Source organism: Carassius carassius, chromosome 40 (genome assembly GCF_963082965.1).
Source record: "Carassius carassius chromosome 40, fCarCar2.1, whole genome shotgun sequence".
In the NCBI taxonomy this organism is placed as follows: Eukaryota; Metazoa; Chordata; class Actinopteri; order Cypriniformes; family Cyprinidae; genus Carassius; species Carassius carassius.
The window spans coordinates 13,916,766-13,938,559 of NC_081794.1; the positions used below are offsets into that span (position 1 = coordinate 13,916,766).

The 21,794-nt window shown below is 37.1% G+C and overlaps 2 protein-coding genes across 4 annotated transcripts; both read right to left on the reverse strand.

Moving 5' to 3' along the window:
- Positions 1-14: 14 nt before the first annotated feature.
- Positions 15-8,684, reverse strand: tmem184ba (transmembrane protein 184ba). Of its 2 annotated transcripts, XM_059532095.1 has the most exons (10): positions 8,322-8,684; positions 6,976-7,197; positions 6,727-6,892; positions 4,222-4,312; positions 3,708-3,783; positions 3,514-3,605; positions 3,234-3,403; positions 2,667-2,861; positions 1,999-2,025; positions 15-1,847 (listed from the first exon to the last, which is right to left on the reverse strand). In XM_059532095.1, the coding sequence occupies exons 1-10, from the start codon at positions 8,328-8,330 to the stop codon at positions 1,618-1,620; spliced, it is 1,278 nt and encodes a 425-aa protein (XP_059388078.1). In that variant the 5' UTR covers positions 8,331-8,684; the 3' UTR covers positions 15-1,617. The 2 variants fall into 2 exon arrangements, with proteins under 2 accessions (XP_059388078.1, XP_059388079.1); XM_059532096.1 differs by lacking the exon at positions 1,999-2,025 and having other exon boundaries at positions 8,322-8,682.
- A 1,296-nt stretch (positions 8,685-9,980) lies between these two features.
- On the reverse strand, positions 9,981-16,165 carry csnk1e (casein kinase 1, epsilon). 2 transcript variants are annotated; one of them, XM_059532098.1, is made up of 12 exons: positions 16,073-16,165; positions 15,888-15,949; positions 15,222-15,318; positions 15,020-15,130; positions 14,786-14,934; positions 13,941-14,169; positions 13,677-13,847; positions 13,437-13,585; positions 13,144-13,342; positions 12,888-13,024; positions 12,739-12,806; positions 9,981-10,473 (listed from the first exon to the last, which is right to left on the reverse strand). In XM_059532098.1, exons 3-11 carry the CDS (start codon positions 15,295-15,297, stop codon positions 12,774-12,776), a joined length of 1,254 nt encoding a protein of 417 aa, XP_059388081.1. In that variant the 5' UTR covers positions 15,298-15,318; positions 15,888-15,949; positions 16,073-16,165; the 3' UTR covers positions 9,981-10,473; positions 12,739-12,773. The 2 variants fall into 2 exon arrangements, with proteins under 2 accessions (XP_059388081.1, XP_059388080.1); XM_059532097.1 differs by having other exon boundaries at positions 15,888-16,152.
- Between the last annotated feature and the right edge of the window lie 5,629 nt (positions 16,166-21,794).

Genomic DNA, 21,794 nt, shown 5'->3' on the forward strand with positions numbered 1-21,794 from the left:
ATACAGACAAAAATCTTTATTGTTCCTAGGCCAGAGCATCAAGGGAAAAAAAATAGAAGCAAGATCTTTGACATAGTAATACATAATGCTCTGTTTAAAATAATATGACAGTACAAAGAACATCTTAGTGTAACTTCAAAATATGTTTCAACAAAATATATGTATATATACTTCCTATTTTACTTTAAACCACTCTCTGAATAACAGCGTATGGAAATAGCTTGCCAAAATTCTCTAGGATATTCAGATTTTTCCTAAATATACAAAACGGCTTAGTGCAAGTTACAACAACGTCTATATTATTAAAAGAAATCCTCCCCTTACAAAGAATACACTGCAAAAACACTAACATAACAACTATAAGCAGGTACCATACATACTCGTACTTGGTTCCATCTGCTTTGTGTTTCTCCTGGCCTCTATTGTACCAATAAAAGCAGAGGTCAGTTAATAAGTAACTCCAAAGATGCTATCTAAGCTTCAAGCTTGGTCATCGAGGGCCTAGTGCTATCTAAAGAGGTAAAGCGCAAATGGTGGATGCTTCTGACGAATGGGAGAGACTTTGGCGTGGCTCTCAAAGGATCAGTGATAACAGGCGTGTCCCATAAAGATAAAGGGTGCGAACTGAGAGATGTTTCTCCCTCCAGTGGGATATCTAGAAACAATACAGTGCCTAATAAAAGAATAGCTCACCAAAACTGAACGTTTTGTCATTTACTCACCCTTATGTATGATTTACTTTCAGCAGAAAACTAAAGAAGGTATTCGGAATCGCAAGTATTATATACATTTCGCATTTCCATCGGACAACGGAAAAATTGATGATACTTGACTGTTCTTTCTCAGTGAAAGTCTAGCATACACTAAGAAGCGCAACCTAAATCTATTTTTAAACCGCTCGGCTAACCTAGATATATGCTTTTTCCTGCAGTGGACCAGGACAGTCACACTTTAACGAAAGCTTGTGCAAATATGCACCAGACGAGTAATGTTCCAAATACAGCTTTATAATCCAGACCGCTTTAATCTGTAATCTTATCGTGGACCATCAACCTCTCCCCTTCCCTTGATTCATCCGTCAAAACAACAACAGATGGTACTCTTTCTATTGTCACTGCACTCTCTCATTCACAGCCGTACCCGCCCTTTAAATCACTGGGGAAGCTATAAACACTGTTGAAACAGAAGCAAAGGTGCACTTGAATTTAGAAATCAAAAACGGAACATTCCCACCGAACGGGGGCCCTCCAATACAAAAATGCTGAGATTTCCAAACACCCCCTATTTGAAACTACAAGCATAAAAAAATACATCAATCCAGACGCTGAGGTGTCAGACCACTTGGGTTTTCAAAATTTGGCTAAGAGTATAAATGAATGTATTTTGTTATTCTCTGTATAAACATCAATGTCAGACAAAAGCGCATCAAGAGTTCTTTTAAAGACATTCTTTTAAAGTAAAAGCAGCTTAATTTTAGATTCTACTGCACTAGAATGTAACTACTTGCTTAAGATGGTCCTTTAATAACCTGTTCCTATGTTAACATCTTCATTACACTACCGTAGCAGTAATCGGTCCCTTACAGAGTACCTTTGCTCTGTACGACAGGCGAGCGAGTTAAAACTCATCATCGGAGCTAAGCAGCAGGGTTTTCTCATTGTCCCGGGCGCTCATGCAGCTGTGATTGCGGGATAAGGGCGGTGCGGTGACCCCCCGCTCCAGGGTGGACTGTTGGGTGTACTGTTGGTAAGCTGGGGAGAAATTGTGGATGGCATCCTGAACCATGTCTCCAGGGTTCATGGTCTCCTTTAAGCTGCTGGAGATGCTCTTCATGGGGGCACAGCGACCTTGAGAAGAATGAAGAACTTAATTAGAGATGGATGATGGCATGAGAGATTGACTTGTCAATTTTGGGTGAACTATCCCTTTAAGAGTCCACTGTCCCTACAGTTTCAATTAGAGAGGAGATGCAGTTTAAGATCAGGAACTGTAGCCTACCGTACTGTCCATATGTTGGAACAGGGCCTTAAGAGGGCAGCATGAAAAGGAGATACAAAGAAAAGATGGAAAGGGGCAGAAGGGTGGATGTAGTGCATTTGATGACCAAATAAAATGAAAGTAAGATGTGGAAAGATAAGCAATAAAATGCAATAAAAGAATAGATAAGAATGAATGGATTGAAGAATGAATGATTTACAGAAGAAAAGAAGAAGAAAAGAGAAAGTCAGCCATGACTTCTGAGCCATTATTATTGTTACAAAATGTTAAGAGAGAACGACTGTTCTTGAAACCTCAATAAAACATGCCTCAATTAGGAAATACAAATACATTTTCAACTCATCCAATGTTACTAAGAAAAAAAATGTAAGCAGCAAAACATGTATTGGCTAATGAGTAATAGCTGCTGAAAATTCTGTTTTCATTTTAAAATACATTAAAACAGAAGAGGGTTATTTGTAATTAAGAATTTTTCATAATATTACTGTTTTTAACCATTTTTTTTATCAAATAAATGCAGCCAACTTTCCAAAACATTTGTAAAAATCTTACCATCCCCAAACTTTTAACTGTAGTGTAAACTACTCTTTTCAATTGTTTTACATATATTAGAGGAAAAAAACATGGCATTTGTTAATGAACAAAAGAAACAAATGTGTAAAGCTCACCAAGGGAATCCAGTCTTTTGTCCATGTAGACCTTGTAGGTAAACGCATGTCGCAGGGCCAAGGCGGCAAAGAACATCTCGATGCAAATGATGAAGTTCTGGTATCCAGCTGCAACGGTTCCCTCGCCGACAGAAACCTCAGGAGAGCTGATCTGGGGAATCGCACCGCATTTCTCCAAGATGGCCAACAGCATGCCTGGAAGACCAGTGAGATCACAGTTTACCAACAGCTTTAAATAGTTAAAAGTTCAATATGAATGTGCATTCACAATTCCAATCCATTTCACAGAACATTCAACAAGAAGAAAACTAGGACTTGGTTTTATCCACAAAGAACTGACATTACATACATAAGCCAAAAACAATAATTGGGCAACGTAAATGCCTACTGACGTCAACTGAAAAAAAAAACAGCAGGTTTTGATGAAAATAATATTAAGACTTTTTTTTGTTTTTAGAATAATGTAGACTAATAAAATGTCCACTATAATATTCATATGACCATTTATTGTAAATGGGGTCAATTTTGATTCCATGTTGACTTTAGTATTCCTATAGCTTAATGTACCTTGCCAGAAGGAGAGGAAGATGACTGATTTGACCATGAAGAACTTGAGCATGGGCCTGTAGGGGCTGAGGAGGTCCCGGGTGGAGAAGTAGAACAAGAAAAGGGCGTAGAGAGACAGACTGACAGAGATATTGTAGATGATGGTCACATACAGGTAACCACTAGCGACACTGTGGGATCAGAAACAAAATTCTAAAATCAAAATTTCAGTTTTGAAATTTGGAATCTTGAGTATTATGGAAAACAGTCACAGATCAGACATCACACGAGAAGCACATACTTGAAGTCCCCATCACGGTATTTCCCAAAGGCCTGCAGGATGACTGTAATCATGGCCATCAGGGGTTTTACCACACAGAACTGCAAAGTGGCCTGTAAAATGAATTAATGAACAAATTACTAAAAAAAAATCTTGGGAAAAAAATAAAAAAATAAATAGGAACCAGGATTTCGGAAAGTGTTCAATAAGCAAACCTGTTTGCAAAATCGAAGGAAGCCAATGGAATAGGTCTTGCCCCAAAGACAACATGTTCCATATATACAGCTGGACCTGCAGCAGAACAAAAACAAGATTGGTTTCACATCAATGTCTTAAGCTATTACTTAATTTAGGGTGTTTTTGCACTTGTAGTTCAATTATCTTGGTTCTTTCGGCCAGAACCAAAAAAGAAAATGATGTATTTAATCTCGCTTCACTTTGTGTTCACACTGTCATTTTTAACACCAAACCTAAAGATACAAGACAACAGGCTTGCAACCTGATTGGTCAACTTTCATGATTTATATTAACAAACTGCTGTGTTCTGGACTAAGTGCGCCCGTGTACATACAGTGTTTTTTCTTTAGCTGATAACTAACCAAACCTGCAAAGTGTAAACACACACTTAACAAACACCTGGAGTCCCATCAAACATCAACAAGAGCATTTTGACACATGCTTTAAAGTTCTCACACAAAAGTATAAGTGGAAGTGGAATATGACACTCACTCAATGGGCTTTCCTCTGATCTCAGCCATGATAGCACTCTCTCCTCCAAGGTATTCATAACACAGGCTCAAGAAGTTATAGATCACAAATGCTGCAAAAAAAGATGGATTGAATTAGCACTGAAATTATATCTTTATTTTACATCAGAGATTGCTTGCGAGTCTTCTCACAAAAACACATTTGGTAGTAAACCTCAATAGTTGAGTCTCATACTGTGGCACTGGCAGTCAAACACAGCAGACCTTTCTGACTAAATCCCATCATCAGTGTTTCACCAAACACCAACAAAAGACTTTTGCTAAACAATGCAGTGGTGCCTGGTAAAACATCCCTCGTGATGGTCTGGCCATGCCACAAATAAAAGAATTACAGAACCAGAATCTTTCATCCTTTGAGCACACCATGTGCTTTTCTACATCAAAGATTATAGGACACTTATCAAAAGTACATCGATTTTCAGCAGTCTTTTTATTTTTACCATTCATTTTCTCCATTAGAAACTTCTTCAGTTAAGAGTTCCAAGGCTAATCACAAAATAACAAACTTTGATTTGAAGTAATAAAGTTCACTACCTAACTAAAAGTTTAGGCTGTAAGGTTTAAATGCTTTTGAAATAATTCTCCTATGTTTACCAAGGTTGAATTAATTTATTTATTATTATTATTTTATTTTTTTAATGGGCTTTTTATGCATTTATTTGGACAAGACTATATAGACCAAACAGGAAAGCATTGTGTAGAGAGAGGGGATACGTTGTTTACGCTTTGATCTGAAGGTAAACAACGTATCCGCGTGGTGCTGCTGACACAGAACAGAATGCGTTGTTTACGTTCAGATCAAAGCACACGCATACGTCGTAATACTCTCAAAAATGGCGCCAGGCTGATGCGGAGGAGACGAATTGTTGAATAAAGTCCTTATTTTTGTTTTCTTTGCGCACAAAAAGTTTTCTTGTAGTTTTGTAAAATTACGGTTGTACCACTGATGTCCTTCCTACGTTTCTGGACCTTGATCGTGTTAGGATCCTTGCTGTCTATGGAGGGTCAGAGAGCTCTCAGAATTCATCAAAAATATCTTAATTTGTGTTCCGAAAATAAACGAAGGTCTTACAGGTTTGGAACGACATGAGGGGGAGTAATTAATGACAGAATATTCATTTTTGGGTGAACTATCCCTTCAAATAAACTGCTTTCTATTTGAATAGAGTTTAAAATGTATTTTTTTACTGTGTATGTTTATTTTAAATAGAATTATATTACAACATTAAAAACTGGGTCAAAAACTCTGTCAATTTTGATCAGATTTTGATCTATCTGAATAAAATTACACATTTCCTTTAAAAAAAACTATGTACTTACATCAATGTACGTATTGTGTTTACATCGTATTGCAAAACACTTTTGCTGCTACTGAGGTGGGATATGGGTACGGTTAGGGACAGGTTTGGTGGTAAGTTTTAGGGTGGTTTAAGATATAAGGGATGGCTCAACAGTCTAATTACAAATGTAATTACATAAATTAATTACAGAAATATATAAGCACAATGTAAAAACACACATGTACACAATAAGTGCATACAATCAAGTTATTAATTTAAATGTAAGTACATAGTAGTTAAGGCCACTTAATATAAAGTGGGACCAAAGAGAATAACCTAACCAGCTACTATTAGCTATATTAATCATTATTTTATTTTGTTTTCATAATCAAGTGTGGATCAATTTCACAAAAGTACTGTTATGAAACATTCCTACGTTATAATCTTAAATCTGTATCTTTATGTAGAAAATGAATAGGATTTTTCCTTCCAGAACTGTTGCACTCTATTAAATCACGCAATACAGTATGAAATTTGGTTGTGAGACTACAGTAGATAATAAAAAAAAACTGTGCCAATATTCACAGCATCCCCAGCGGGTCTAAACTTGTCCTTTTCCCTTGCTCTGTGGAGCAGTGTATGTGTGACAGTGGAGGTTGGAGCTCAGCTCTATATATAGCACGTGCACCCTACACTGAGTCGGGAGACACAGCAGTGCAGCTGAAGGTCTATATACATTATATATAGGTCTTTATACTATATACAGGTCTATGTCTGACATTAGTTGTACATATAGTTGATTTACTTTTAGTTATTTTAGTAGTTACAAAAATGAGACATTTTGCATTGGCAGCTAGGAGGAATAATATTCAGTTTATAATGTAGTTACATTTTTTTTTTTAATTTTATTTCAGCTAAATGTTAAAATGTTTTTAGTTTTGGTCAACAATAACAACCCTGTGCTGTACTAGTCTGGTGTCAAACGAGCACCTGGTTTATTAGTTTCTCCATGTGCATCTGCTTCACAGATGTGCGAGAAACACGGTTACTACGCAACAATCGCTTCTGGAAATCCCAGCTGACTACGGATCCAGAGAGCCTCTCAGGCCACACAGGTGTCGTGTTTAAAGCTGCATGCGCAGAAACAGCTAAAAAGAGGAAACAAATAAATAAATAAAAAAGCTTACCCTCATAGCAATCCCTGACTGTGTCGAAGTACACATAGTACTGGTCGTTGGTAAAGAAGAGAAGGCTGAGCCAGGAGTCAAAGGCGTAGATGGGTACGATGAAAAGGATGCGCACTATGTGCCTCTGCTCCTTGGGAGAGCTGTAGTAACGCAAATGCATGTAGATCTGCAAAAAATCAAATGTAGACACATTGAAATACACCGACTGAGTTTCGATTCCGAGGCCCAGCTGGTTAAGGTGTTGTTTACCTGGTGGCAGGTGAGTAGAAGTGCTGTCCACACAAAGAAGCCTGACACTGCCTGGGCTGTGCTTGTCATGAGGAAAATAGGCTGCTCTGGAGTGAGCAGGGGAGCTTCTGGTAACCAGGAGATGTTGGGCCCAGTAGGAGCCATTGTGGCTAGTGAACCAGGAGCCATCCCGACAACTTCCCCCCAAAAATGATCAGACAATGGCACGTCACGTCTCACAAGCTGTGGCAATAGAGATTTGATGTTACAATCAGTGGGAATCAAACATGCCGAAGAAGGGGTAAAAGTGATACTAGAATTATATTTAGTTAAAAAATGCCAAGGAAATGAATCGGAGGACAGGAAAGAGGAGTGTTAAACAATATGACGTGTTAGTCACCATGAATCATTTCACAGTGATATGGTGCAAGATAATGTGGGCTAGCAGAGAAATGAAAGTAAAATCAGCCAGAGATTATAGACGCAATATAACGGAAGTAGAAACAGATGTTTTCTGGATGTGGTGATGTAGCCTACATCCGAGTGGAATGGGTTAATCGAAAAGAAAAGAAAAAAAAACGATAGGGGGGGGGACTTGGTTCTAATCATCATTTGTTGGTTGGATGGAGACAAATCAGAATGTGTCACTAGAGAGAAATCTATGGTTTCAATGGAAGACTGAATTATAATATTTGGATTAAAAATTACAAGGTCAACTTTTTTTATGAAACATAAGAATGGATGAATCGTTCACCGTGATGTCAATAATATGCATTATGGAATAAGGTGAATTTTTATTTCATGCTTTAATGGCATGAAGATTTTTATCTGCCAGTTTCCTGTAATGATTTCCGCTGTATGAAGACTAGTTTCAGAATAACTTCTGACATGCTTGAAAATTAAAAAGTGTGGCAGTATTCAGCTAACGTCATGATTTTTTTTTTTATCTGATACTTTATTGTTTTGTTGTATTTACTCACTCTAATGTTGTTCAAATCTTTATGACGTTCTTTACATTTGTGTTTTCTGCAACATAAAAGTAGATGTTATGACATTCCGAGTCGAATATATGTTCATTGTATTGAAGGAAAGATTAAAACATTAAAAATTCAACACTGACTGGTGAGAGAGAAAAAAGGTCATAAACGTTTGAATCAACACGAGGATACAATTAAGTTACACAGTTTTAATTATTGGGCAAAACTGTAAATCATATGTTGAGTGCATGCAGAGTTTACTTTTTGTGTTATATGTCGACCTTATTTGCAGAGCATCGTAAATGTAGTTCAGTCCCATAACGTTAGCTGAAGTTAGTCCTAAAATTAGTAAGGAAAAGTATCGACAAACTAGAAAAACGGGCAACTTACCAATAACATAAACGCAGATTTAAAACCATTCGCCGTGCACAAAAGAAAACAAATGAGAAGCAGTTCGGGCTTAATTCTTCACAGCTATTGCTGCTCGTCATCCATGTTTATATCCCAGCGCCGCTGATCTCTGCTGGAAAATCTGCGCTCCGTCAGTCTTTATTTGTTCCCATGTAATAATTCACCACGTCTTTAGACCGTTTACAGTGTATTCGCCACTGATTTGCCCTACAAGCTTAATTAGATTGCCGTTCTAGTGCATATCCTTCCCTCCCAACTCCCCTTAAATTCAATAAAATCTCTTGCAGATTAGATTAACGGGGATAAAAGTGGAAAGCGATTTTGAAGTCTGCTACAACAACATGCGTCTTTTTTCCTAAAATGGACTGTAACTTTCTAAACTTCAAAATAAAAGTCATTGCTCGGCGACGCATTTTGCAGTAAATAATGCATTTTTAAGAAGTACGTAATACTGTTTATTGTGGACCAATTCATTTAGAAATATTTTGGAATAAAGCTTGGCGTATTTGTGAAATATGTTGTTTAAATAATAAACTTTGTTTACATTTTGTTCAGTGGAAAAGGAGTCTATTGTCCAGCTGTTTTGTGATTGTGTATAAGGATTATCTGGGTGTATGTGGAACAGTTCAGTAGAAGGAAAACAAATAGTTTATTATCTTCAAGTTAAATAATTTTACATCTACAGGTATATGTATTATTCCAATGAAAGTAATAATAATAATTATACTTTACTTGTACAACTTTTTATTATTTTTGTAAAATTTCACATACATAAGAGGAAATGGTCAGGATACAAGCTAAATTTAAATCAAATTTTCTTCATGAAACAAAGGACTACTGCACCAGGTTGGAGAACATTGTTAATAAAAAAAAGCAAGACTTTTAATATTTTTCACAAATATACAGTTTTTGAATAATCAATTGTTTATACAATCTGGCATGTTTTTATATTCTTTTTGTATACTGTTGTATATTTTGTTGTGGTCAAAAAATGAAAAGAAAATAAATAATTATGTAATGCAGAACATTGTTTGCTAGAATTTTACAGATACAAATTAAAATAAATACTTTGTGTTGCTTAATAAATAGTTCTTAATCATTTAATCCAAAAGTATTCCCAAATGAATGAGCTCATGTATATTATGCATTGAATAAAACATGCATATGTATGTTTTCGTTTTACTTTGATTCATATTTTCATTTAGTGCAATAACACTGAGATATAGTTTTATAATGTGAATCAATTTAGTTACTTCTTCAGAATGTGTCTGTTTCCCCACTTTTCACAAATTTACATACATATAAAGTGTTACATACCACTTTTCTTTAATATTTACATGTATTTTGTTTACATGTTGTTTTACAAGACAATCAACGCAGTTTTAATAATCCATTAATAAAAGAGGTAAACTTCAATTAAACAGCTCTCGTTACTTTTTACACAAGCTTTTTTAAAGAAGGTTCGATAGCTTATGTGTGTTTATTTATAAATGAGGTTTTCATGGCTAATGTCAATGCAGGAGTCTTCATATCAAATTACACCACATTGTTCAGCTGTATAATTGTAAGAGTGGAATTCAGGCTTTTAATAATGTTCAAATTGATCTTTAGGTTAGTTCACCACAGCCCATATTTAATCTATTCAATGTACAATCCTGAAACACCCATTCAGTGATGTCTACAGTTCAGACACCAGTTTGACTGGAAACAACATTCTTGGAAATTTGTAACTTTTGCGTATTTAATAATTAACATGGAAAAGATGGTTCCACGAAACCTCATACATCAGTAAGGTGTCAACATAAAACACTTTTTCTGCAAGCGATACATTTGTTACACTCTATCAATATTCAATTTTATAACTTTACAGTCCATCAAGCGAGTCCTTTATTTCCAGCATTTCAGACAAAACAGAGAACAACCAGAGCCTTCATCGGGACGCAGGTAAAAATTCTCTTTTCCACTTCCACTGTTTGAGTCTTGTGATCCTCGTAAAACTATATCTATCCACTGTCCACATGCGTTTGTATCATCGATGTCTCATTCCAACAGCAACAACCTGCAGTTCGTGAGGACGGGGAGCACTTTGTCCATTACAAAAATGTGGTTCCTTTCTTTCTTCTTCTTGCCTCTGTCGCACATAGAAAGATGAATATAAATGCTTTAGGGGAGCTGTCTGTTGTAATCCTGCAAAATGAAGCAAGTGTAAACACATTATTTAATTTGATTAGAATTTGGGGGAAAAAACTACTTTTGAAATAGTGATCCCAGTATAGTTGTTGAGTCAATGACAAATAAGCAGGTTCAAGATAAAGAAAAATCTAATATATTCTACCTAAAACTTTGAATGTTTTTGAAAGAAGCCTATTTATTTGATCAAACAGTAATATCGTGAAATATTATTTAAAATAACTGTTTTCTGTTTTAATATATTTTCAAATGTAATTTATTCCTGGCAAAGCTTCATTTTCAGCCACCATTACTCTAGTCTTCAGTGTCACATGATCCTTCAGAAATTGCTATAATGCTGATTTAATGCTCCAGAAACATTCCATAGATTTTGTGTAAACTGTTACTTTTTTATTCTTTGAATAGCAAGTTCAAGTTCATAACGGAATTTAAAACAAATCTTTTGTAACATTATAAATGTCTTTACTGTCACTTTTGATCAATTTAATGCATCCTTACTGAATGTTTAATGAATTATTCATTCATAAATATCAGTTTTTAGGGGGTTATATCACTCTCTATATCACAACCTTAACTAACCATCCCTAACCTAACCATCATATAAAAGGTCTAATTGATATTAGACATATTGAACTTAGCAAACAATGTAAGGATCTGCAGGTGTCCTTTCTCTGATGTCGTTAAAGCAATAAGAATAATTAATAATAAGAAGCCGGGGTTTACAGTGAATCTATAACAGCTAAGGCGTGTTGTTGTAGGCGCCTCGCGTCATGCCTAACAACGTCCCTTAGGCTTAGCTATTATAGATTCACTGTAAACTACAGCTTCTTGTGGCTTATTGCTTTTATAAAATGGTTATTCCATATACGTAGTAAGGTTTCACAGAATAAAACAGAGCAAATAAAAGTGTAATGATTTAAATAAAAATAGTATTCTTCCCCGAACAATGTAGTTCCTCAGAAACTGTTGTGGTTGCAGTAAAGTGGTTGCCGAGCAATTTTTTTATTCGTATAGAATTATAACTGCTTCACTACTTTTTTCTGTAACACTTTCTATGAAGCCTGTATTTATAATACATTATGAGTGTATTCTTAAAGCATTAAAATGAATTCATAATGCATTATAAAAAACATAGTATGGTGTATCATCTCATGAATATTCATAAAAACAGTTTTAATATATTATAATATTTACTTATTTGTGGTTTTAGCTTTTAAGAGTATGATGATTTATAACACAATGAACACGTTGCATCCACTGTTACAAAGGATTATATTTCTCATAGTTATAATGTATTATAAGTCTCATATCTTGCCATTTTTCTGATGCTACTTTACTTAAAGTGAACAAATACCACTTATAAGTAGTAATAATAATAATAATAATAATAATGACAATATTTTTCTTTCTCAAACAGCAATAAGATCATATAACGGATCAGATGAATGTGTAATATGACACGTTTGCTTTGAACTATTTTTATTGTAATATCAGTTTGACTATTTTGATGGTACCCTTTAGACAGCTGTTGATAAGGAACTCTGCTACTACATATCAACTAGCGGTCATTGGAGTATTAGTATGTCTGCTCCTGTAAATATATGTTAATACTTTTTTTTGATGGTCGACCAACAGATAAACCGACTATAAGGGTTTTTGCAAGTGTAAACTTATTCTACTATGATAGATCCTAGCATTCTTGAGCATACTAATACGCTAATGAGAGTTAGTTGGCATGTAGTTGCAGTGTTGCTTATGGTTGATTGATTAAGGGGACCATCAAAATCAAATTTAACCATATAAAACATTGCAATTTTTTCAGTTGGAGTATTAAACTCAAATAAATTAATTAACATTAGCTCCAGATTTAATATGATATTCATTATGTTATAAATAATCATACTCTTAAACTTATAACCACAAATATGTAAGTTGATATAACATATTATAGTTTTTTTTATAATGCATTATGCATTCATTATAATGCCTTAAGAATACACTTATAATGTATTATAAATACGGGCTTCATAGAAATATTTCTATATGCCAATGTGCCAAACAATATTAACCTTCATCTCCCACCAAAAATATCCAAATGAATTTTCATTCAGAAATGTACAAAAACGTGTATTTTGTATGAAAAATCATTAGATATAAGAATTACAGTTCAATGCATTTTTGAATACATGAAAAAATCCAGACCAACCTCCTAAAGACAATAAATGACAGACCTTGCAGAACTCACTTCCCCATGTGTTCGAATGGAACGCTGACCTGTGTGAGAGAGACAGAGACAGGTCAGGACAAAAGCAAATATCAGGAAATTAAGCAAAGCGCCAGTACGTGAAAGGAAACCTGTGGGGGGGTGATGCGAATCTGATCGTGACGGAGAGGGAGGTCAGGGGAGGCGTTGGCAGGAGCGCCACGGTGCAGCCTTAAACACACTCTCCTTTCCCGCTCAGCTCCTCGGCCTGCTCTTGGAGATGCGTTCCCTGAGAGACAAAACAACTGGTACGTTTAAAGTACTGATTTTAACAACCAACAGCACAGAAGGTCAGGTGGATGCGCTTTCATAAGGAAGAGAAACCACATACTTCATCCTCAGACTCACCAGACTGTGGCACGCGGGAGGCAGGTGTTGAGCTGGCGGGGTCTGGGCCGTTGCGGACCCTGTTAGGGGCCGGGAGGTTGGGGCCAGAAGGCAAAGCACGAGCCGCAGAACCCGGCGGTCCGCCTCCGGTCCTCTCATCCCTCTCCTCTCCCTCTCCCCTCTGCTCCTTCTCTTTATCTTCAGCTGTCCTGCTGGAGCCCTGACGCAGTCAGAAAAACCCACAAGGTGAGCACTATAATGCACATTTGAACTGCACCGCAAAAAAAATCATGCAAAATGTTTAAAGAACATACAAATTTCAGCATGTTCCAGTCAAACACATAGTCGTATGAAAATCCCTGTCTGTGGAAAAGATTCCTGAACAGCTGTCTCAGGTACGAGTAGTCAGGTTTGTCATCAAACCGGAGAGAGCGGCAGATGTTCATGTAGGTCGAAAATTCAGCTGTATTGATGTATTAACAAAAAGAGACCAGAGTTCAATGAGAAATTGAATTTAATATGATTTTCCAGCTGTTTAAATCACATCTACGTACATGGATAGCCCTTGCAAAGAACCTCAATGGGGGTTGACATCTTTTTCTCACTGATTCGCTCATACTTTTGTCTTTTAGTGGCGGCTTTGAGGCCTTGCCAGGGCAGAGAACCCAGGTTAAAGTACATGAGCACATAGCCAAGGGACTCTAGATCATCTCGTCGAGATTGCTCTGTGGAAACAAAAGGAAATATACTGTAGAATACCCCCAAAATAAAGAGTCCATAAAGAGAATGGATTTCAGGGGAACCTCTGGTGCCCTTACCAATGCCCAAATGAGTGTTAATGGAGGCATAGCGGGCAGTGCCAGTCAAGTTCTTGTTCTCACGATACGGGATGTGCTGATGTGTTCGGGCGTCACGATACTTTTTGGCCAAGCCGAAGTCTATGATGTAGACCAGGTTTCCCTTCTTGCCAAGCCCCATCAGGAAATTATCAGGTTTAATGTCTCTGTGAATGAAGTTCTTGGAGTGAATGTACTCGATTCTGCTTATCTGAAAAAAAAAATCAACATGAAACAAATTGAAAACAATTGTCCCTATGTATAAAATCTATGTTTTTTAATTGATTGCATTTTTTTCTGGGCTAAAATGTTGTTTTAGCACTACAATTTAAGAGGTTTTATGTAGTTTTTCCTCTGAACATTCCCTAACGCTACAAAAATTAAGCCAAAGCTTAAATTCTGCAGCGAGGCATTCAAATAATCAACTAGATTTTACATCCAAATTGTGCATATAAATTTCATTATTTATTTTAATATGGTAAAAACTTGCATTTATGACCCTAGAGCATTAAAGGTAGCTTCCATAGCACTTCTATTCAATTGCTATGGTATTCTAAGCGGTTTTAAGCATATTGCTATCCGGATGCTAGGTTGTTCTGAGACTTTATGATATTCCAATCCCTAGATATGGCTCTTTCATTATAAATCTATAGGAGTTTTGCCCTTTTTCTCCACCTAGTCTTGACACACACAAAAGTGACAGAATGCTTCCTTCAAAAAGTCATATCTATAGTAAAACAGTGCAGGGCGAGGGTTTGTGCAAATAACTATCCCTAAGTATGAGTGATGATATAATTATTTTCTTTATATATTTTAAATACAATTACCATCTGGTCTGCCAGGAGCAGGACTGTTTTAAGTGTGAATTTCCTTGAGCAGAAGTTGAACAGATCTTCCAAGCTTGGACCCAGGAGCTCCATCACCATGACATTGTAGTCCCCTTCAGCACCACACCATTTGATCGAGGGAATACCCACTAAGGTTGAAAGGAGATTGAAGAGCCATGTCTAGAAAGCCATTCGCAGCATAAAAAACGAAAACGGAAGGAAATCAGTTCTCACCTCCACCTTGCATCATCTTATAGAACTTGCTCTCAATATGTAACTGTGGATGTTTAGTCTTCACGCTCTCCAGTTTAATGGCTACCTCCTCTCCTGACGTGATGTTTGCACCTGGAAGATTTTATTTTTTACATCATCAGGACACCACGCTTTCATGAAATCTACATCAGTAGCCAATTCATATAAATCATATACTTTTTACCTAAGTAAATGTCACCAAAGGAGCCACTTCCAATCTTTCGCCCAAGACGGTATTTACTCCCAACACGTAACTCCATAATTCCTTCCTTAAAAGCAGCCTAGGAGTCATACAGAATGGTAGTATGATATAGATCAAAAACATTAGTCTCAGACAATTAAAGATCTGCATTTCAGCACACAGCAGATGTAAACAGGATGCTCACTTCAGAATTCCTCACCAGCTCAGATTTAATTCACATTTCAGACTAAAAAAAAAAAAACCGCCGCAAATGCAGTCAGCGCTGGCAGTCATGCATCTAACATCTGACATCTGAGTCATGTGATCCGAGAACAGTTGCCGTTCAATCCCTACGAACTTGCAACGAACGGGTTAATATTTAATCTCTGATTATCAATGTGTAAACTGTAAGCGTTCGAATGAGAAATCTATTGAAAAGGACCCATTTACGTGAGTGTTTTATGGCGTTTGCATAATTGAACACACAAGACGTATCTGTCTTCAGCGATTTTTTCAGCCAATTTTGTAGCAGCCGCACCCAAGAGCATGTTGATCCCGAGATTTCACAAACTGTTTATACTGCTGACATTAATATTTTTTCAGGACAGCTGAACGAATCCTGAAGACTCGTGTCCTGATATGACCTTAAAGCAGGAACATCTTTCTTACCTAACGTGACGGTGGTGGAAAAGTGAGGCTGGTCGACAGGCTTGCGCTCGTAAGACAGGACCCTGGACAGCGAAGAGTGCAAGCGTAATTTTAAAGGTCTCATCACAAATGTAATTCCAACCACTGCTTTCCTCCTCAGATTTTTAAATCCTTGATTTCATATCTCAGCACATGGATTGACCTACTTGCATTAGCGGGCTAGCGAGCAGCAGCCTCCCTTGTTTGTATCCCAGCGCACTTCTCACAGAAATGATGTCATTCACACACTAGCGGAAGGACCCGGATCACTTCAAGGGGCCGCGCGCGCTTGACGTGCGTACGCAGCTTCTCTTCCATCCACAAACTACGACGCTCTTTTTTTATTATAAGCGAAAAATAAAAATAAAATAAAAAACATTTTGACATGGTAAAGATGTACGATATACAATTATTGCTGATTAAGAAACTGATGTGGAAAACATTAGTCTGGTACCTTACGTATGTTATGTTCGCACTTTAGTATTTCAAATTATATATATATATCTATATATATATACAGTGAGGAAAATAGGTATTTGAACACCCTGCTATTTTCTCCCACTTGGAAATCATGGAGAGGTCTGAAATTGTCATCGTAGGTGCATGTCCACTGTGAGAGACATAATCAAAAAAAAAAAAAAATCCAGAAATCACAATTTATGATTTTTTAACTATTTATTCGTATGATACAGCTGCAAATAATTATTTGAACACCTGTCTATCAGCTAGAATTCTGACCCTCAAAGACCTGTTAGTCTGCCTTTAAAATGTCCACCTCCACTCCATTTTTTATCCTAAATTAGATGCACCTGTTTGAGGTCGTTAGCTGCATAAAGACACCTGTCCACCCCATACAATCAGTAAGAATCCAACTACTAACATTGCCAAGACCAAAGAGCTGTCCAAAGACACTAGAGACAAAATTGTACACCTCCACAAGGCTGGAAAGGGCTACGGGGAAATTGCCAAGAAGCTTGGTGAAAAAAGGCCCACTTGACGAAAGGAGCAATCATTAGAAAATGGAAGAAGCTAAACATGACTGTCAATCTCCTTGAGACTGGGGCTCTATGCAAGATCTCAACTCGTGGGGTCTCAATGATCCTAAGAAAGGTGAGAAATCAGCCCAGATGACAATGACCTGAAAAGAGCTGGGACCACCGTTTCCAAGGTTACTGTTGGTAATACACGAAGACGTCATGGTTTGAACTCATGCATGGCACGGAAGGTTCCCCTGCTTAAACCAGCACATGTCCAGGCTCGTCTTAAGTTTGCCAATGAGCATTTGGATGATCCAGAGGAGTCATGGGAGAAAGTCATGTGGTCAGATGAGACCAAAATAGAACTCTTTGGTCTTAATTCCACTAAACGTGTTTGGAGGAAGAAGAATGATGAGTACCATCCCAAGAACACCATCCCTACTGTGAAGCATGGGGGTGGTAGCATCATGCTTCGGGGGTGTTTTTCTGCACATGGGATAGGGCGACTGCACTGTATTAAGGAGAGGATGACCGGGGCCATGTATTGCGAGATTTTGGGGATCAACCTCCTTCCCTCAGTTAGAGCATTGAAGATGGGTCAAGGCTGGGTCATCCAACATGACCATGACCCGAAACAAACAGCCAGGATAACCAAGGAGTGGCTCTGTAAGAAGCATATCAAGGTTCTGGCGTGGCCTAGCCAGTCTCCAGACCTAAACCCAATAGAGAATCTTTGGAGGGAGTTCAAACTCCGTGTTTCGTAGCGACAGGCCAGAAACCTGACTGATCTAGAGAAGATCTGTGTGGAGGAGTGGGCCAAAATCCCTCCTGCAGTGTGTGCAAACCTGGTGAAAAACTACAGGAAACGTTTGACCTCTGTAATTGCAAACAAAGGCTACTGTACCAAATATTAACATTGATTTTCTCCGGTGTTCAAATACTTATTTGCAGCTGTATCATACAAATAAATAGTAAAAAAATCATACATTGTGATTTCTGGACTTTTTTTTTTAGATTATGTCTCTCACAGTGGACATGCACCTACGATGACAATTTCAGACCCCTCCATGATTTCCAAGTGGGAAAACTTGCAAAATAGCAGGGTGTTCAATTACTTATTTTCCTCACTGTATATACATAAAAACAATCAAAATTTTTCAATCCCTTTGACCTGCAAGGCATTTTGCTGGGGCGAACAAAATTTTATGAAAACAATTTAACAAAGGCATCAATAAAGTATTAGTGAAACTTTGTTAATACACTTTTCAAATTGGCTCCAAACACTTGTTAAAAATTATTCAACCCCCCAAAACTCAAATTTTGTGCAGAATCTTTTATTCTTTCAAATCACCAATAAGCGCTGTCTGTAAGTGCTTAGAAGCTTCTGTCACTTCTCTACTACAGTCTTGGCCCATTCATCGCCTGAAAAAGCTTCCAGATCACTGATAATCTTTGGTTTTCACATTGACCACAGCTTTCTTTAAATTCTACCAGATATTTTTAATGAAAATTAAATTCTGGAGACTGAACAGGCCACTCAAGAACATTCTATAACTGATCACTGAACCAAGCAGAAGTAGATTTGGATGTGTACTTTGGGATGACTGTCCTGCAGGAAAGTCAACTGATCATCAGCTTCAGTCTTTGCACCAAAGGCATCACAATTCTTGTCAAAATGGCCTGATACTTCAAAGAATCCATGATGTCCTTCATACAGTCATGATTTCCACTTCCTGCTACAGTTAAGAAGCCCCATAACAGGACTGATCCACCTCCAAGTTTGATGATGGAGATGGTGTTCTTCAGCTTATGAGCTTTGCCTATTTTGCAGCAGACATACCGCTGATCCATGGATCCAAAAAGTTCCAGTTTTGTCACATCACCCCATAAAATATTCCTCCAGAGCTCCACAGGTCTACACAAATGAATTTTATCACGTTCAAGGCTTCCTTTTGTTCTTCTTGATCAAGAGTGGTATTCATCAAGATGTCTCAACATGTAGGCCATACTTGTCTAGTGTTCTTCTTACACGCTGCATTGAAATGGTTTTCCTCCTTTCATCGGGTCATCTTGCAAGTCTTTGTTTTAACATTGCAGATTTTCTTCAGTTGCTCTGATTAAACATTTTATGATATTGCGCTTTTTCTTCAACACCCTCAAAGGTTTTCTGGTACAACACACTTTAAGCTAAGAAATAAGGCTGAGAACTGTGTCTCTAGGAACTTTTAATGTCTTAGAAATCTTCATACGTATAGCCTTAGCCTTTCTAAAGTAATACAATATTTATTCTCTTTAGCTTTTGTGAGATCTCTGTTGACATTTTTGCTACTCAACTTCAACACATGGATGGGCTAACTGTATTTATGTGTAACAACTCAAATTCTGTTTTTCATAGTTTCTAAAGGCTTAATTGTGTTTTGATACTGTTTTATTCCCCAACATGCAAATAAGTGATTTAAAAATAATAATGTTGAATAGGGGTTGAATAATTATGACATAGCAGTATTATTAAAAAATCTTATAACTCAAAAATATAACATTAAAAATTGACAATATCACTTTTAATATGCCATTGAACTGTTATAGATGCAATTTTAATTTTATCCTGGATCTTCAGAAAAGCTTGTATTTGTAAAGTACTGCAGTCTCTGAGGGGTTGAGTAATTTTGATTGCAACTATATATACAGTCGTGGCCAAAAGTTCTGAGAATTACATATTTACATAGGCGGAAATCGCGGGGGGGTCGGGGGGGTCCGGACCCCCCCTATCTGAGGGTTGTCCCCCCCTAAAATATAATTGAAATATGTGTATTGTAAATAATATAATGAGATATATAGTTAAACTAATTGTGTAAGTAGTAAAACAATACAAATGCAAACTGAGCAACAACAAAAAAAGTTTTAAACATCTCGAGTTCCCCCTGCTTTGCCTCACATTGCTTTGGTCCACTGCCTGCTCCCCTTTTACCTCACCACCACCGACACACACACACACACACACACACACAGTCCGGTGCGAGAAAACATTGTGTTTCAGTAGGTGTGGAAGTCCATAAGTCTAGCTTACTTTATTCACATTAAACATCGTATGACGTGATTATTTTCTCTTTAATATAGATTAATTGAGTCATTAATAAGTCGTGTCCAAAAAATATTATTGTGTACCAATTTACTTTTGTCACCGATGTAGTCTGCGCTGTTAGCGATTATAACAGGCGTTTTATACAGGTGTTTACCTAGCTTGTTTAATAAAGTCTTACACACACCCAAAGTGTACGCATATACAGTCTTGTACGTTAGATTAGACTAGTGCGGGTGCGCATTTAGATTTTCCCGCGTTCACTATGATTTAGTCGGTTTCAGTGGCGGCTCGTCGGGTGAGGCAGGGGAGGCACAGTTCCCCCAAATTTTGAGGTGAAAATGAGGAAGATTTAATGTGAATAAAATTCCCTATTCATTTCAGTTCATGTCTCAGAATGTATATATTTTTGTTTGTAATTTCACAGTTGTAATACCATTACATGAAAGCTCCGCTTTTCTATGGCGAATGTGCCGAATCTGCTGATGTAATTACACCACTAAGTGAAAGAGAAGGGGAGGGGGAGGCCAGGGGAACCAATCAGCATCGAGTGTTCACTTTCAGCGCTGAGGAGTGCTGAGAAAAGTAACATCATAGAGGAGGCTAGCCTCTCTTCTGGAATATCAACCAACCATCATAGAGACATAAATTAGATATTAGTTTGAACCTGTTTTTATACAGTCTATGGTTTGAACGTCTCCCGGAGCGGCTGGGCTGATAATTTACCAAGTATTTATAATGAGTAGTGATATTGAATATATTTTCTTTACAGTTTCTGACTAAAAGCTGCCAAAAAGCCATTTTAAACTGGTTAAGCAAATAATAATAATAATAACAATTGGCAGGGATCCCCAGACCAATACAATTAGTTTGCCTCCTCTATTTTAAAATTCATTCAGGTGTTTCCTAAATGAATAAATCCACTTTTTGAACAAATCAGTCATTGACGTAATAAATTATTATTTTTTGTTTTTTCCCGTCTTTCACGTCTATACCGATCTCACTATACAGTTGTGTGAGGGTGTATGTCTAAGAGTGTGTATGCCTTCATTTTGCTAGGCATGGCAAATGTTTTTATTTATGCATATTTTAATTATAACTGTGAAGCAACAACATTGCTATTGAATGTGCTATATAAATAAATAAAAGTTTTCCATTGTATTTTGGTGGCTTGATTGTGTAAACAACTTCAAAAACATTGCAACAACAAAAAAATGTTTTGAAGAATGTTTTCGTCAATTTAGTCAATTTAACTTTTTCATTGAACCAAAAAGAAACTTTGAGAAGAAGGATAATGGAACGGTCTCCATGCAATAGCAAGGCTTTCCTCTCTGTACACATATCCTTAAGTACAATTTTGCCTGTTTTATTGGTGTCCCCTTCAAAACTTGCTCATGAGAAATTTTATGTTTATTGCCCCCCCCCCCAACATTTAGATGAGATTTTCGCCCCTGCATATTTATTAGTTTTCAAAAAGTTTGCTGCTAAACTGCTTTTAGGTCTTTGTTTCAGATGTTTCTGTGATGTACTGAAATATAATTACAAGCACTTCATACGTTTCAAAGGCTTTTATCGACAATTACATGACATTTATGCAAAGAGTCAGTATTTTCAGTGTTGGCCCCTCTTTTTCAGGACCTCTGCAATTCGACTGGGCATGCTCTCAATCAACTTGTGGGCCAAATCCTGACTGATAGCAACCCATTCTTTCATAATCACTTCTTGGAGTTTGTCAGAATTAGTGGGTTTTTGTTTGTCCACCTGCCTCTTGAGGATTGACCACAAGTTCTCAATGGGATTAAGATCTGGGGAGTTTCCAGGCCATGGACCCAA

Bases quoted from the DNA above. Each gene is read 5' to 3' on its own strand.
- tmem184ba (XM_059532095.1), bottom strand. The intron at 3,606-3,707 runs GTTTGCTTATTG...TTCATTTTACAG, and splicing joins TCCTTCGATTTTGCAAACAG to GCCACTTTGCAGTTCTGTGT. The intron at 2,862-3,233 runs GTACATTAAGCT...CTGGTCTTCCAG, and splicing joins CTTCCTCTCCTTCTGGCAAG to GCATGCTGTTGGCCATCTTG.
- csnk1e (XM_059532098.1), bottom strand. From the start codon at position 15,297: ATGGAGTTACGTGTTGGGAGTAAATACCGTCTTGGGCGAAAGATTGGA. The intron at 15,131-15,221 runs GTAAAAAGTATA...AAAATCTTCCAG, and splicing joins CTTTGGTGACATTTACTTAG to GTGCAAACATCACGTCAGGA. The intron at 13,025-13,143 runs GTGAGTCTGAGG...TTTGTCTCTCAG, and splicing joins CTCCCGCGTGCCACAGTCTG to GGAACGCATCTCCAAGAGCA.